At 47.7% G+C, this 14,208-nt stretch overlaps 1 protein-coding gene across 1 annotated transcript in view; it reads right to left on the bottom strand.

Moving 5' to 3' along the window:
• FBN3 (fibrillin 3) overlaps positions 1 to 14,208 on the bottom strand; it is a 157,704-nt gene that overhangs the window by 72,415 nt on the left and 71,081 nt on the right. Inside the window, exons 10-17 of the mRNA XM_060275350.1 lie at positions 10,160 to 10,312; positions 9,229 to 9,420; positions 8,030 to 8,206; positions 4,524 to 4,643; positions 3,132 to 3,257; positions 1,887 to 2,009; positions 1,379 to 1,654; positions 88 to 141 (exon numbers count right to left, since the gene is read on the bottom strand). Coding sequence (XP_060131333.1) covers positions 88 to 141; positions 1,379 to 1,654; positions 1,887 to 2,009; positions 3,132 to 3,257; positions 4,524 to 4,643; positions 8,030 to 8,206; positions 9,229 to 9,420; positions 10,160 to 10,312 — 1,221 coding nt within the window. The remainder of the gene's footprint in view (positions 1 to 87; positions 142 to 1,378; positions 1,655 to 1,886; positions 2,010 to 3,131; positions 3,258 to 4,523; positions 4,644 to 8,029; positions 8,207 to 9,228; positions 9,421 to 10,159; positions 10,313 to 14,208) is intronic.

Below are 14,208 nucleotides of genomic sequence, written 5' to 3'. Positions count from 1 at the left end.
ACTGAGTTTCTGCAGAGGCCCCAGCCTTGCACAACCCCCCACAAACTGCCGAAGGGTGGGGTGGGGGTCACTTTTCCAGAAACTTACCTCTCCCGTCAGCTGTGATGCCTATCCCACTGCTACACAGCGCCTGGAATTCAGCTGCAGAAAAACCCACAAGTCTTTGTCAACTCAGCGGTTCTAAGGCTTTTCCCATTTGTGTGCTGAAAGAGCCACTGTATTCCACGGACTCAGAATGCTCAGTCCTTATTGTCTTTGTGGGACGCAGGTGGCGCTGTGGTCTAAACCACTGAGCCTCTTGGGCTTGCCGATCGGAAGGCCGGCGGTTTGAATCCCAGCGACGGGGTGAGCTCCCATTGCTCTGTCCCAGCTCCTGCCAACCTAGCACTTCGAAAGCACGCCAGTGCAAGTAGATTAATAGGCACTGCTGTGACGGATAGGTAAACGGCGTGTCCCGTGGCGCCAGAAGCGGTTTAGTCATACTGGCCACATGACCTGGAAAGCTGTCCGTGAACAAAGGCTGGCTCCCTCGGCCTGAAAGCGAGATGAGTGCCACAACCCCATAGTCGCCTTTGACTGGACTTCACCGTCCAGGGGTCCTTTACCATAACCTTTTACCTTATTGGACTATTCTAGGCATCTCCTTCTTTAGTTTTTTTTTTAAATCCTAAAGGGTTTTTTTGTACTTCTGCAAATTTTGGGGTTCTCTCAAGGCTGCTGATGCTGAAAATTTCAATCATGGTCCCTCCATCCTTTCAATTGGAAACGGAACTTGAGAACTTAAAGGAAATAAACTTTGAACCACCTCAACAGTCTCCACAGAATTGTGGGGCCTTGGGAATTGTCATGGATCGTGCTGAGGAGGGCTGCACTGGGGAGAAATGGTGGGAGCCTCCCCCTCTCCCCATTCCTGAGTCTTCTCAGGAGCAAGAGGACGGTGTAGATTGGGAAGAGTGGTTTGTAGAGGGACATAGTTCAGAAGGCAGAAGCTGGGAAATACTGGATGGGGAACAGCTAGGAGAAGAAACACTGGAAGAGAGAGGGTTAACAGATTCACAGTCTCTAGACAGCATCCCTCTGATTTCCCCAAAGTCCGAAAGAGCTCAGAAAGTCTCAGAAAGCACAGAGGGTACAGTCGTACCTCGGCTCCCAAACACCTTCGGAGTTGAATGTTTTGGCTCCTGAACGATTGAAAACCGGGAGTGAGTGTTCCGATTTTCAAACTTTCTTTCGGAAGCCGAACACCCAACGGGGCTTCCAGGGCTTCCGATTGGCTGCCAACCAGAAGCCGCGCTTTGGAAGTCAAATGTTTCGGAAGTCGAACGGACTTCCGGAACGGATTCCCGAGGCACGTACAGAGCACTTTTTTCCAACTCACCTGAGTTCTTGGCCGGGCAAGGCTGGCAAGGCTCCCCAAACCCGTGGTCCGGGTTGGCACAGCAGCACTCGGACTTGGTGACGGCGCCGGGGAAAGGCCTGGCGCAGGTGCCCTTCTTGATGCCGCCGTAGCAGGTGCTGCGGACATGGGTGTCGACGCAGACCCGCCCGTCCACGCCGATGGCCAGCCCCCCCAGGCACTCGCAGCGGAAGGAGCCCTCCGTGTTGATGCACCAGCCGTTCATGCAGATCCCGGGGGTCTCGCACTCGTCAATGTCTGCCAGGGAAAAGGTTGGGGCAATGAGGAAGGTGGAGGAAGCACTGGATCTACGGACCGCAAGAAAGCCATGTGCGAATTTAACAAACTGAAAAACCTTGGGAGAACCCCCGATCGGGGAGTTGTTGCAAGCCCAGAGGAGGGCAAAGACTTTGCTCATGTTTGGAAACGCAAACTTCCCCCACCCGCGATCCCTGCCGCCGCGGGTAAAGCTTCTCCGCCGCCTACCCACCGACGCAATATCGCCCGTTGGGAGCCAGAACGAAGCCCAGCTTGCAGATGCACTTGAAGCTCCCGTCCTCGTTGATGCACATCCCGTTGAGGCACATGTTCGTGGTGGCACATTCGTCATGATCTGCGGGAGGGAAAGAGCAGGTCACCATGGGGATATCCCCATCCCCCCCCCGCTGGCATCAATTGCTTGGGGAAGCCCCTTTCCAAGGTGGGGGAACCAGAGGATTTGCAGAAACAGCTACGCTCGAGCGGGGAACCTATTCCCTGCTTTCTTTTTCCAGCTGAGAAAAATCTCCCGGGAGCTTACCTGGGGAAGGGCCATAGCTCAGCGGTGGAGTGTCTGCCCCACGAGTTGGGGGAGGCAACTCTGGAGGGCAGCTGCCAGTCAGTGTAGACAAGACTGAGATAGATGGACCTATGGCTTGACTCAGTCAGCAGTAGCTGCCTATGTTCCTTTGTACCAGAGGCAGATGAAAATACAGTCCTAGCTCGGTTTAAGTACGCTTCGGTGTGAGTACTTCCTGTTTAAGTACTCCGTAGGCCTGTCTAGAACGGATTAACCCACTTTCCATTACTTTCGATGGGAAAGTTCACTTCAGGTTAAGTACGCTTCAGGTTAAGTATGGACTTCCAGAACCAATTACAGCCATACCTCGGGTTAAGTACGCTTCAGGTTGAGTACTCCGCGGACCCGTCCGGAATGGATTAATCCACTTTCCATTACTTTCAACGGGAAAGTTCGCTTCAGGTTAAGTACGCTTCAGGTAAGTACAGACTTCTGGGACCAATTGTGTACTTGAACCTTGGTACCACTGTAGTGATGGGAAAGGAGGAAGGCAAAAGTGGGCTCTCTTCTCCCCCCACTTGCCTTTCCTTCCTTCCTTCCTTCCTTCCTTCCTTCCTTCCTTCCTTCCTTCCTTCCTTCCTTCCTTCCCCTCCTTCCTTCCCTTCATCTCTTTCTTCCTTTCCCCCTCTCCCACTCACCTTTTCCACCCTTGCTAGGTCTTCCCAGAGGCTTCAACCGATTGCTTCCCCCCCCCTTCCACTGACCGATCGATTTTGGCTCTCTGCTCCAACTTTTTCTTCCTCCTCCTCCTCCTCCTCCTCCTCCTCCTCCTCCTCCTCCTCCTCCTCCTCCTCCTCCTCTCTCTGGGCTCCCTTTGCCCTGAAGGAACCAGACTGAGGGCCTCGCATGCCCCACCCTTTACCCCCCACCCCATGACAAAAAGGGCCTAATCCTTACCGGCACAGTTCTTCCCGTCCGGAGTGATTTCAAAGCCGGCGTTGCAGATGCACTGGAAGCTGCCGTCGGTGTTGACACAGCGCCCGTTCCGGCACATCAGCCCGTTCATGATGCACTCATCGATGTCTAGCAGGGAACCAAAAAGGCGTGGAGTCAGAACTGCCCGCTTGCATTTCTAAGTACAGACATATTGATCTGATGTGTAGAGATTTTTCCTGTTCTGTTTAATTCAAGAGGGTTCTGGAAGGTTCCTTTCTATGTGAAAGAAACAGGCAGGGTGTTTCTGTTGTTTGGGTGATTCCTTCTGCGAAGTTGCGTGCAGCTGGTTTAAACTAGTTCTGCTATTATAGTCATGCTGACTATAATAGCCCAGAAGGAGCCTGGGTCTCACTTTCTCTTCTCACTTTGTTCTGGTGTGGTGTTCTATATGCTATAGTGTTAAGGTTGTAAGTGCTGCAACTGGATTTTTATGGACTGTGCTGACAGTGCCAATCCCGAAATTACTGGATTTGTGACCATTTGGGGGGTAGTCTTGAGCTACAGGGCAGGCAATTTCAAAAGTCTATATAAGGGCTTGCACACCATTGTTCGGGGTTCTCCTCCCTCCTGCGTGTGGGGAGTGGGGACCCTGTTGCAACAGTTCTTTGAATAAAGATCAGGCTTACTAGCTGCTTTGCTTCTCAATATTAATAATAATAATAATAATAATTTTTTATTTGTACCCCGCCCATCTGGCTGAGTCTCCCCAGCCACTCTGGGCGGCTTCCAGTCGAATATCAAAACAATACAGCAATACCACAATTACAAAAGTCACAAACTATACATAAACCACATCAAAAAATACACAACCGAATAGACTCCCCTGCTCAGCGCCTGAAGGCCCTAGTCCTGCCACTCACCACCTGGCCCAGGGCAGGGCCTGATGGGCTTTATAAAGGACTGTTGCCGCCGCTGCTGCTGAGCAGAGAGGGCTCCATTTTGTTTTGTTTTGTTTTGTTTAAATTCCTGTTATTTTTTACCTATGTTATTTAAACTGTATTAAGGATGTATTCTTAGTTTTAGATATTGATTTATGTTGAAATTGTTTTCTATTGTGTATTTTTTGATGTGGTTTATGTATTGTTTGTGACTTTTGTAATTGTGGTATTGCTGTATTGTTTTGATATTCGACTGGAAGCCGCCCAGAGTGGCTGGGGAGACTCAGCCTGGTTGGCCTCTGTTATTTTCTCCTACCGATAGAAAGCCTACTTAAGGACTCTATAAAGGCTCTTGGGAAACCCATAAGGGATAAAGGAGCAGTTTTTTAAAATTATAACAATAACAACCAATCCGAAAGGGGGATTTTTTTGCACCAGTTCCCCAAGATGGCACCCAGCTTCTCCCCGAACTTACCAATGCAAGCTTGCTTGGTGGGGGTGCTCTGAAATCCCTCGTGGCACTTACAGTGGTACGAGCCGGGCGTGTTCACACAATCGCCGTGGAGGCAAGGGCTGCTCGAACACTCGTCCATGTCTTGGAAGGAAAGATGGAGAGAGAGATACCAAAGGAAGATAAAAGACTGTTCATGTATGCAAGAACTCCGGCAAGAATTCTCTTAGCCCAAAAATGGGAACCAGAAGAAGTACCGAGGAAAGAGGAGTAGCAGATGAAAATGACTGACTTTGCAGAACTGGCTAAGCTGATGGGGAAAATCTGAAACCAGCACGATCAATTATTCCAAAAGGACTGGAGCAAATTTATACGGTATTTGAAAGAAACTGGAAAAATGAAACTCTACCAACGAGAACAGAGTGGCAGATTCTTATGATAGAGTACCTGCAACTAGCAAAACTGACGGGAAGAGTCAGAGGAGTTTCAAACCAGAAAGTAAACAGAGAATGGAAAATATTTAAGGAATATTTAAAACTGCATTGTACAAACAATAATATACTTGCAGAACTAGATTGAGACTTGTAAGCAAAAAGTGTATTAGCTATCATAGCGGATTATATAAAAATAACATGAAATAATATAAATCTGTGCAAGAAAACATAGATAATATAAGTAGTGTAATGAGAATGATTGGAAGTTTTACATCGTAATTTGCTATTTAATTATAATACATTGTACCTTTTGCTCCTTTTTTCCTTTCCTTTTATTGCTTTTGTTTTGTATGACTTGCTATTTATGTATATACGTTTATGGGGGAAACTAATAAAGATTATTTTTTTAAAAAGAAAAGAAAGATTATTGTAAGCAATTAGCATCACTAGCAGGGTTCTCTGAAGACTTGCAATGAGAAATTTTCTCTCTTTCTAGTTTTATTTAAATTTTGAGCTATTTTGTAATGAGTGCAATTAGCATTGGAAAACGTACAAAATGTAATGATATAAAGGTTAATTTTGAAAGCCATGAGGTGGGAGGGAAGGAAGTCGATAGGCTCTAAAGCAGGCATCCCCAAACTTCGGCCCTCCAGATGTTCTGAACTACAATTCCCATCATCCCTGACCACTGGTCCTGTTAGCTAGGGATCATGGGAGTTGTAGGCCAAAACATCTGGAGGGCCGCAGTTTGGGGGTGCCTGTTCTAAAGAGCCAAAGCGGTAAAGTGGATAATGGTGGTGTGAATGTATAATATTGAATGGAACGGTTACCGATGGTGTGAGATGGAAAGAAGAAACAGTCAGTCTCTACAATAGAGGAATGGCAAACTAAGCTGATGGACTAGCAAAGCTACAGGGAACCAGGCAGAGGGCCTTCTCGGTAGTGGCACCCACCCTGTGGAACGCCCCCCATCAGATGTCAAAGAGATAAATAACTACCTGACATTTAGAAGACATCTGAAGGCAGCCCTGTTTTAATGTGTGACGTTTTAATGTATTTTAAATTTTTGTTGGAAGCCGCCCAGAGTGGCTGGGGAAACCCAGCCAGATGGGCGGGGTACAACTAATAAATTAGGACGACAGGGCGTATAAGACGACCCCCAACTTTTCCAGTTAAAATAAAGAGTTTGGGATATACTCGCCGTATAAGAAATACAACCCGGCGTATAAGACGACCCCCGACTTTTGAGAAGATTTTCCTGGGTTAAAAACTAGTCTTATACGCAGGAATGTACATTATTATTATTATTATTATTATTATTATTATTATTATTACTACTACTCAGGAACCAAGAGGACAAAAACTTGTAAAAAGAATTGGAAAAAATTCATAATATATTTAGGAGACTACTACTACAAGCAGATGAAAACATTAGCAGGATTTTAACCTCACTTGTAGTGTAATGGATAAAATGGATTGATATAATATGTAGATTTCAGAATAATACGCAGTTTCGAATGTTGACAATAGGACCCATGAAGGGGATGGGGGGGAAGTCTCAAGATTCAGCGATACAGTTGGCTGAAACTGGGGCATCCTGTTCAAACCAAACTTCTTTAAAATGAATGGATGGAACCAGGTCAAAAAAGAATTGGAGCAGGTATCAGCTGATGGCCATTGGCAAAGAAGGCTGGAGACCAACGGCAGGTGGCGCCAGAGGCAACAGATTCTACTCCTGCCACAGCGACTAAGGAGGAGGAAGTTGAACTGGCTGAAAGGAAAAAGGCAAGCTTGGTTTGGTGGGTCAGTGCCCCTGGCGGTGCTGTAGAATACCCACAATTCACACAAATTTCTCCAGCAAAATAATAGCAAAATCGGAAATCAATGCATGGCAAGTGGACATGAAAATCACTGCTTGTCATGCTTCAAAAGGGAACTACAGTGGTACCTTGCAAGACGAATTTATTTCGTTCCGCGAGTCAATTCTTTTTGCGAAAAATTCGTCTTGCGAATCGCGGTTTCCCATAGGAATGCATTGAAATTTCTTTTTTTGCCCATAGGAACACATTAATTAAATTTCAATGCATTCCTTATGGGAGACTGCGATTCGCAAGGTGAATTTTTCGCAAAATGAATTCGTCTTGCGACTCACCCATAGAATCGCAAGACGCATTCGTCTTGTGAGTTTTTCGTAGCGTGAGGCATTCGCCTTGCGAGGTACCACTGTATGTGAAAATGATGTGCAGATGGTATTTAACACTGGGTAAATTGTCTAAAATGTATAAGATGTGTAATAACTGCTGGAAGTGTAAAGAAGCAGGTGGTTCTTCCGTATGAGACGGACTTGCAAGAAAGCGAGGGAATTTTGGGAAATGATATTTGATGAGATAATGAAAAAAGATGTTTAGAGCGGATATCCCCTGAAGCTTTTCTTGTAGAGGCAGAAGTTCCAAAAAGTTGATGTTCCAAAATAGTATGGCAAACTCGTGAGCTGGACTCAAAGCCAGTGTGGTGTAGTGGTTAAGAGTGGTAGACTCCTAATCTGGGGGACTGGGTTCGCGTCTCCGCTCCTCCACATTCAGCCGCTGGGTGACCTTGGGCTAGTCACACTTCTCTGAAATCTCTCAGCCCCACTCACCTCACAGAGTGTTTGTTGTGGGAGAGGAAGGGAAAGGAGAATGTGAGCCGCTTTGAGACTCCTTCGGGCAGAGATAAAGCGGGATATCAAATCTAAACTCTTCTTCTTCTTCAAACTATGAGCATCAGAAGGAATAAGAGATTGTTGTATTATTGGCATGATATAAGAGAGGGAAGACACAGTCAAGCAAGGTGTGTGTGTGGGGGGGACAAATAAAAAACACGATGAAAAATGGAACGGGAAGTCGACAAAATCAAAGAAAAATCTGTTATGTGCTGGGATGTTTCTGTGAAATTTCCGGAAATTTAAGAAAATATATCAAAGCTTCTAAAAAAGGAAAGAAAGAGATGTTCCTGAAACATTCGCTCTGCTCAGCTCTGGCTATGGCAGCGCTTGAGCATGGCAGCTTTGCTCTGTCAGCCAAGGCTAACCCCGGGTTCCCGCCCCCCCCAACTCACCAATACATTCGCCCCGCATGTCCTGCTTGTAGCCCATGTTGCATTCGCAGCGGTAGCTGGACGGGGTGGGGATGCAGCGCCCGTTCAAGCACAGGTTGGTGAAATGCTTGCAGATGTCGATGGTCTGGTTGAGGGTGGCTGTTCCTGCAAAAACACCAGGGGCGGTTACTGCTGCTGCTGCTGTGAGCGGGGAAGAGTTGGGAGGGACACCTGAGGGTCATCTAGCCCAACCCCTGCAACGCAGGGATCTTTTGCTCAACAGAACCGTAGGCGTTTGACTCTTACTTTAGCAGACAGACGGCAGCCCAGTTATACAGTGGTACCTTGGTTCTCAAACGCCGTGGTACTCAAACAATGTGGAACCCAAACACTGCAAACCTGGAAGTAAGTGTGGAGGTTTGCAAACATTTTCGGAAGTCGAACGTGCTCCGTTTTGAGTGTTACACTCCTGATTCGAGCGTTACACTTCCGTTTTGAGTGCCACACTTCCGTTTTGAGTCTTACCCTGAGGTCTGTCTGTTTTTGCTATTTATTTTGCGTTTTGTTTTAGTGGCTCTTTTTTGTTTTGTTTTTGTGACTGTGTGGAAGCCAGTTCAGCTAGTGATTGATTGATTGTGTGACTGCAGTACATTGTTTATTGTTTTCATTTTATGGATCAATGGTCTCGTTAGATAGTAAATTTCATGTTAAATTGCTCTTTCGGGGGTTGTTTTTAAAAGTCTGGAACGGATTAATCCATTTTGCATTACAGTGGTACCTCGGTTTACGAACTGAATCCGTCCCAGGAGTCCGTTCTTAAACCAAAACGGTTCTTAAACCAAGGCACGCTTTCCCTAATGAGGCCTCCCGCCGCCAGTGCCCTTCCACCGTTCGGCTTCCGTTCCTAGACCGAGGTAAAGTTCTCAAACCGGGACACTACTTCTGGTTTTGCAGAGTTCGTAAACCGAATCGTTCTTAAACCGGACTGTTCTTACACCGAGTCTTGGTTTTGGAACGCTTTGGTTTCGGAACGGACTTCCAGAACGGATTAAGTTTGAGAACCAAGTTACCACTGTATTGCTTTGCCTGGCAGAAAGTCCCAGGTTTAATCTTCAGCATCCCTCGGGCTCAAAGCCCTGATTTGGCGTAAGGCAGCCCTTTCCCTCTCAACCATGAGGTCTAGAAACTTTATATTGTGCATTTTTCTCACTTACCAATACTTGAGCTTCCGGGCCCCATCCCAGGCAGTCCGGGGATCCCACCTTGCCCGTTTGCGCCATTCGGACCAAAGGCACCGGGACCACTAATTCCTGGCCCAACTCCGTTGGGGCCAAATCCAGGGACCCCGGGAAATGTGCCAGGGAAGCCCGGAACAACTGGAAGACCTTCGATGCACAGCCGGCGATATTCGTCTGAGGAAGAGAAACCAGTGATCATTTTCCGCTTAAGGTGGAAGGATAACGGAGCTTTGTAAAGAATTCCGGCAGCAGCTACAGTCGTACCTCGGAAGTTGAACGGCATCCATTCCGGAAGTCTGTTTGACTTCCAAAAGCACAGCTTCTGATTGGTTGCAGGAAGCTCCAGCTGCCAATCGGAAGCTGCGGAAGCCCCGTCGGACATCCGGCTTCCAAAAGAACACCCGAAAACCCGGAACAATCACTTCCGGGTTTCGATTGTTCAGGAGCCAAAACCTTCGAGAACGAAGCTACTTCGAAAACCAAGGTACGACTGTACGCGGGATTGGTGAAGCCAACACCTAATACCAGAGAAGCCAAATGATTATTGTTTGTGGAAGAACGGAAGCCTTTTTTCCGGATTCCTTAAAGGAATACTATAGCACGGCAAATTCGCGAGCAGGATTTGAACCTCGAGAGACAGAAGGAACGAGAGCTGGTTGCATTGTTGGTACGGTATAAGAGAGAGAAGAGAGGGTGCAGCAAAGGGGGAGAAATTAAAAACAGGAAACGGTCAGAATTTGGGGGGGGGGAAGTGAGGCTTATATTCAGGCCAATACGGTATACATACAGACAGACAACTTTCTTCCATAAGTGTATCACTCACTTTCCAAAATATTGTTGTCATGCCGCCCAGCCAATGCCGCCAGATCAAGGCCCGCTGGCCTTGCTAACCCCCTCCCTAGAGCTCACTCACCTGACCCCCTCACAGGGCACATTTCCGGAGTTTGTCCGATCGCCCAGCATCTCCCAGAATCACAGCAGCACTGCATTTTCGTGTATTGCCCGGGGAGTTCCCCAGCACACCGACCGCCGATGAGTGCCGAGAAGCAAGTGCCGATTCGCTGGTCTGGAACGAGAAGCGGGAGAAGGTGTCACTAATGTGTAGAGCCTGCTTTGTGCATGAGACTCAGAGGGGACAGTAAAGGTAAAGGTAAAGGACCCCTGATAGTCAAGTCCAGTCGTGAACGACTCTGGGGTTGCGGCGCTCATCTCGCTTTACTGGCCGAGGGAGCCGGCCAGAGAATGGCAGAGTCTAAACAAGGGATAGGGACCTCCAGGTATTGCTCAAAGAGGTTTAAAGACTCTCTCAAGCCAAATCTATATATATATAAGTAGCATGAACACTGAAAACTGGGAAACACTGGCCTGCAAGCACTCCAATTGGAGAACAGCCTTCACCAAAGGTTCCATGGGCTTTGAAGACACTCGAACTCAGGATGCAAGGGAGACATGAGCTAAGAGGATGCACACTTGGCAAACCCTCACTGGGATCAACTCCTGCCTGGAAACCTAGGTCTCCACTGTGGAAGGACGTGTGGATCCAGAATTGGCCTCCACAGTCACTTACGGACTCACTTACTATATTGACTCACTGTTAAGACTGTGCTCATGAAAGACAATCTTTCTCAGCTACGAGGGAGTGCCAAAGAGAAGAAAGATTGTTGGGCTCCAATTACCATCCTCTCCGACCACTGATCATGCTGGCTGCCATGGCCTATGTTAGTTGGAGTTCGACAAAATCTGGGTGGGTGGGGCACAAAATCTGTTGGGACATCTTCGTTGCTTCTGTCTGACTGTGGACATCTTGCTTAAACTCTGGGCATGTTGCAGGACATGAGGCAATGCTGAGACTCAGGAGGAGGAGAAAGTTGAGAGGGAGGACCACTCCTTGGTGAGCGGTGTAGAAGAACCAAGCTCACAACAAGCATGCTTAAGTCTAGTGAATGCAGGAAGGAGTTAATGTCATAGAGTAAGTTGTCCTGTCAGATTTAGCTAGGTCGCTCCCCCTTACCTTGGAGGGAAGCTAATCAAGGCCTTGGTTCCCCTCCAGTCTACCTGAAAAGCTCAGCATGTAAAGACGTCGGAGCTGGTTGCTCCAGGCTCAGCCCACATGGCTCTAACAAGCCCCTCTCTCCTACACCAATAATTTAGGAACTTTCACCTTTGCAACCAAGCCAAGTTTTACTGCCTGTGCAACTTTTCTGGCGGGTTTATGGAGACGAACATGAACCCGACCTTTGAAGAGTTTGTAAGGAAACCATTTTTAAAAAACTTACCTAACATGTGTTCTTTTTGCTACGCTGGGGGGAGAGGGCAACTTTGGAAAGAAAGGGACACACATTTTAAAGGTCTAAAAGCCTATATTGACATGCTTTCCTTTTGCTGCATATTTTGTGATTTTAAATCTCTACCTGGGCTGTCTCACCAAAGAGCCCAAAGCTGGATCTTCCCATCCAGGGAATTCTCCTTTTATACCTATCCCCCCCCCCCCCGCCACCAAGAGGTTGGAACTGAGTGAGGTTGGCGGGGCAGTGCCCCTTTCACCCTCACGGACCACCTCTCGTTTCAAAGGCCTCGGGTACCAGCGCTGGAGGGCTGCCGCTTTTGGAGAGACAGCGTGGCAGGGGGGGGGGGTTATAGATAGATAAAGCAGCATGTCCAGTTGTTTCGCTCTGGCTTTTAACCAGCTTCCCCAGGAAGGGGGAATTCCAAGGCAAAGCTGCGATCCACATTCCCGACCCGCAAAGACACCCATGGCGAGGTCCTAGAAAGCATGGCAAGAAAACCAATTGCCGACCTCTTGCAATAAATCAAATTCAAAACTCTCCACTGGCAAAGAAATTGAGCAAAGGGGAGGAGGACCTCAAAACACCCCCCCCCCCGCTCAGTATATACAACCCTGGTTGACTCATTCATCAAGGGTGCCTGTGCTCCTTCACCCAGCGCCAAAGGAGAGCTGGATTATGAGGTCCCCTCCACAAAGTGCTTGCTTTTAATTGCACCATTTGGCCAGATACACAACGCCGTCTTTAGTCATCCACTCGCAACCCCTCCATTGGAAAACCTCAGCAATTAACAGCCCGATCGGGGATGCAAACGTCAAAAGGCTAATGAAGCCTTGGGTGGGACTCTGGCTGCGAGGGAATTTCCTTGTAGCCACCTCCCAAATGGCCGTGAGTCAGAGCCCAAAACCTCAAATCCACCATTCCCGGGACGTTTCACAAGGAACCTTTCCAGGTTTCCTTCCCCCCTGCCGAGGTCTGGTTCATAAACACAGAGCATAGTGGGAACCCTTCATGGGAGGCGCCGCTGCAGGGAAGGGGAGCTGAGCAACCAAACGCCCTGCATTTAGACAACCAGCATGCCAGGCAGCCCCCTGACATGCTAGATCTCCTACATGCAGGGAATTGGGATCCTTCTCTGCACCAAAAGTTCCTTCTGTGGCAAAAACCACCGTATGAGGTTAGCAAGCCCTAACCTCAAGCAAAGGATGGGTGGTGTCTCTCAAAATTCCCTGCCCTATTTGGGGACGGAGCTTTTGGAGGGGGACAAACAACAACAACAACAACAACAACAACTTATTTATACCCTACTCATCTGGCTGGGTTTCCCCAGCCACTCTGAGCGGCTCCCAAGAGAATACTAAAAACGCAATAAAACATCAAGCATTAAAAACTTCCCTAAACAGGGCTGCCTTCAAAGTCAAATAGTGGTTTATTTCCTTGACATCTGATGGGAGGGTGTTCCACAGGGCGGGCGCCACCACCGAGAAGGCCCTCTGCCTGGTTCCCTGTAACCTCACTTCTCGCAGGGAGGGAACCGCCAGAAGGCCCTCGGTGCTGGACCTCAGTGGGGGTGGAGACGCTCCTTCAGGTAAACTGGGCAGAGGCTGTTTAAGGCTTTCAAGGTCAGCACCAACACTTTGTGGACCGAGAACTCCCAGAAGTGCAAGCTGGATTTCGAAAGGGCAGAGGAACCAGAGACCAAATAGCAAACATGCGCTGGATTATGGAGAAAGCTAGAGAGTTCCAGAAAAAAGTCTACTTCTGCTTCATTGACTATGCAAAAGCCTTTGACTGTGTCGACCACAGCAAACTATGGCAAGTTCTTAAAGAAATGGGAGTGCCTGATCACCTCATCTGTCTCCTGAGAAATCTCTATGTGGGACAAGAAGCTACAGTTAGAACTGGATATGGAACAACTGATTGGTTCAAAATTGGGAAAGGAGTACGACAAGGTTGTATATTGTCTCCCTGCTTATTTAACTTATATGCAGAATTCATCATGCAAAAGGCTGGACTAGATGAATCCCAAGCAGGAATTAAGATTGCCGGAAGAAATATCAACAACCTCAGATATGCAGATGACACAACCTTGATGGCAGAAAGTGAGGAGGAATTAAAGAACCTTTTAATGAGGGTGAAAGAGGAGAGCGCAAAATATGGTCTGAAGCTCAACATCAAAAAAACCAAGATCATGGCCACTGGTCCCATCACCTCCTGGCAAATAGAAGGGGAAGAAATGGAGGCAGTGAGAGATTTTACTTTCTTGGGCTCCTTGATCACTGCAGATGGTGACAGCAGTCACAAAATTAAAAGACGCCTGCTTCTTGGGAGAAAAGCAATGACAAACCTAGACAGCATCTTAAAAAGCAGAGACATCACCTTGCCGACAAAGGTCCGTATAGTTAAAGCTATGGTTTTCCCAGTAGTGATGTATGGAAGTGAGAGCTGGACCATAAAGAAGGCTGATCGCCGAAGAATTGATGCTTTTGAATTATGGTGCTGGAGGAGACTCTTGAGAGTCCCATGGACTGCTAGAAGATCAAACCTATCAATTCTTAAGGAAATCAGCCCTGAGTGCTCCCTGGAAGGACAGATCGTGAAGCTGAGGCTCCAATACTTTGGCCACCTCATGAGAAGAGAAGAATCCTTGGAAAAGACTCTGATGTTGGGAAAGATT

The sequence above is a fragment of the Zootoca vivipara genome, chromosome 6, assembly GCF_963506605.1.
Source record: "Zootoca vivipara chromosome 6, rZooViv1.1, whole genome shotgun sequence".
In the NCBI taxonomy this organism is placed as follows: Eukaryota; Metazoa; Chordata; class Lepidosauria; order Squamata; family Lacertidae; genus Zootoca; species Zootoca vivipara.
This window is presented reverse-complemented; position numbering and strand designations above follow the sequence as displayed.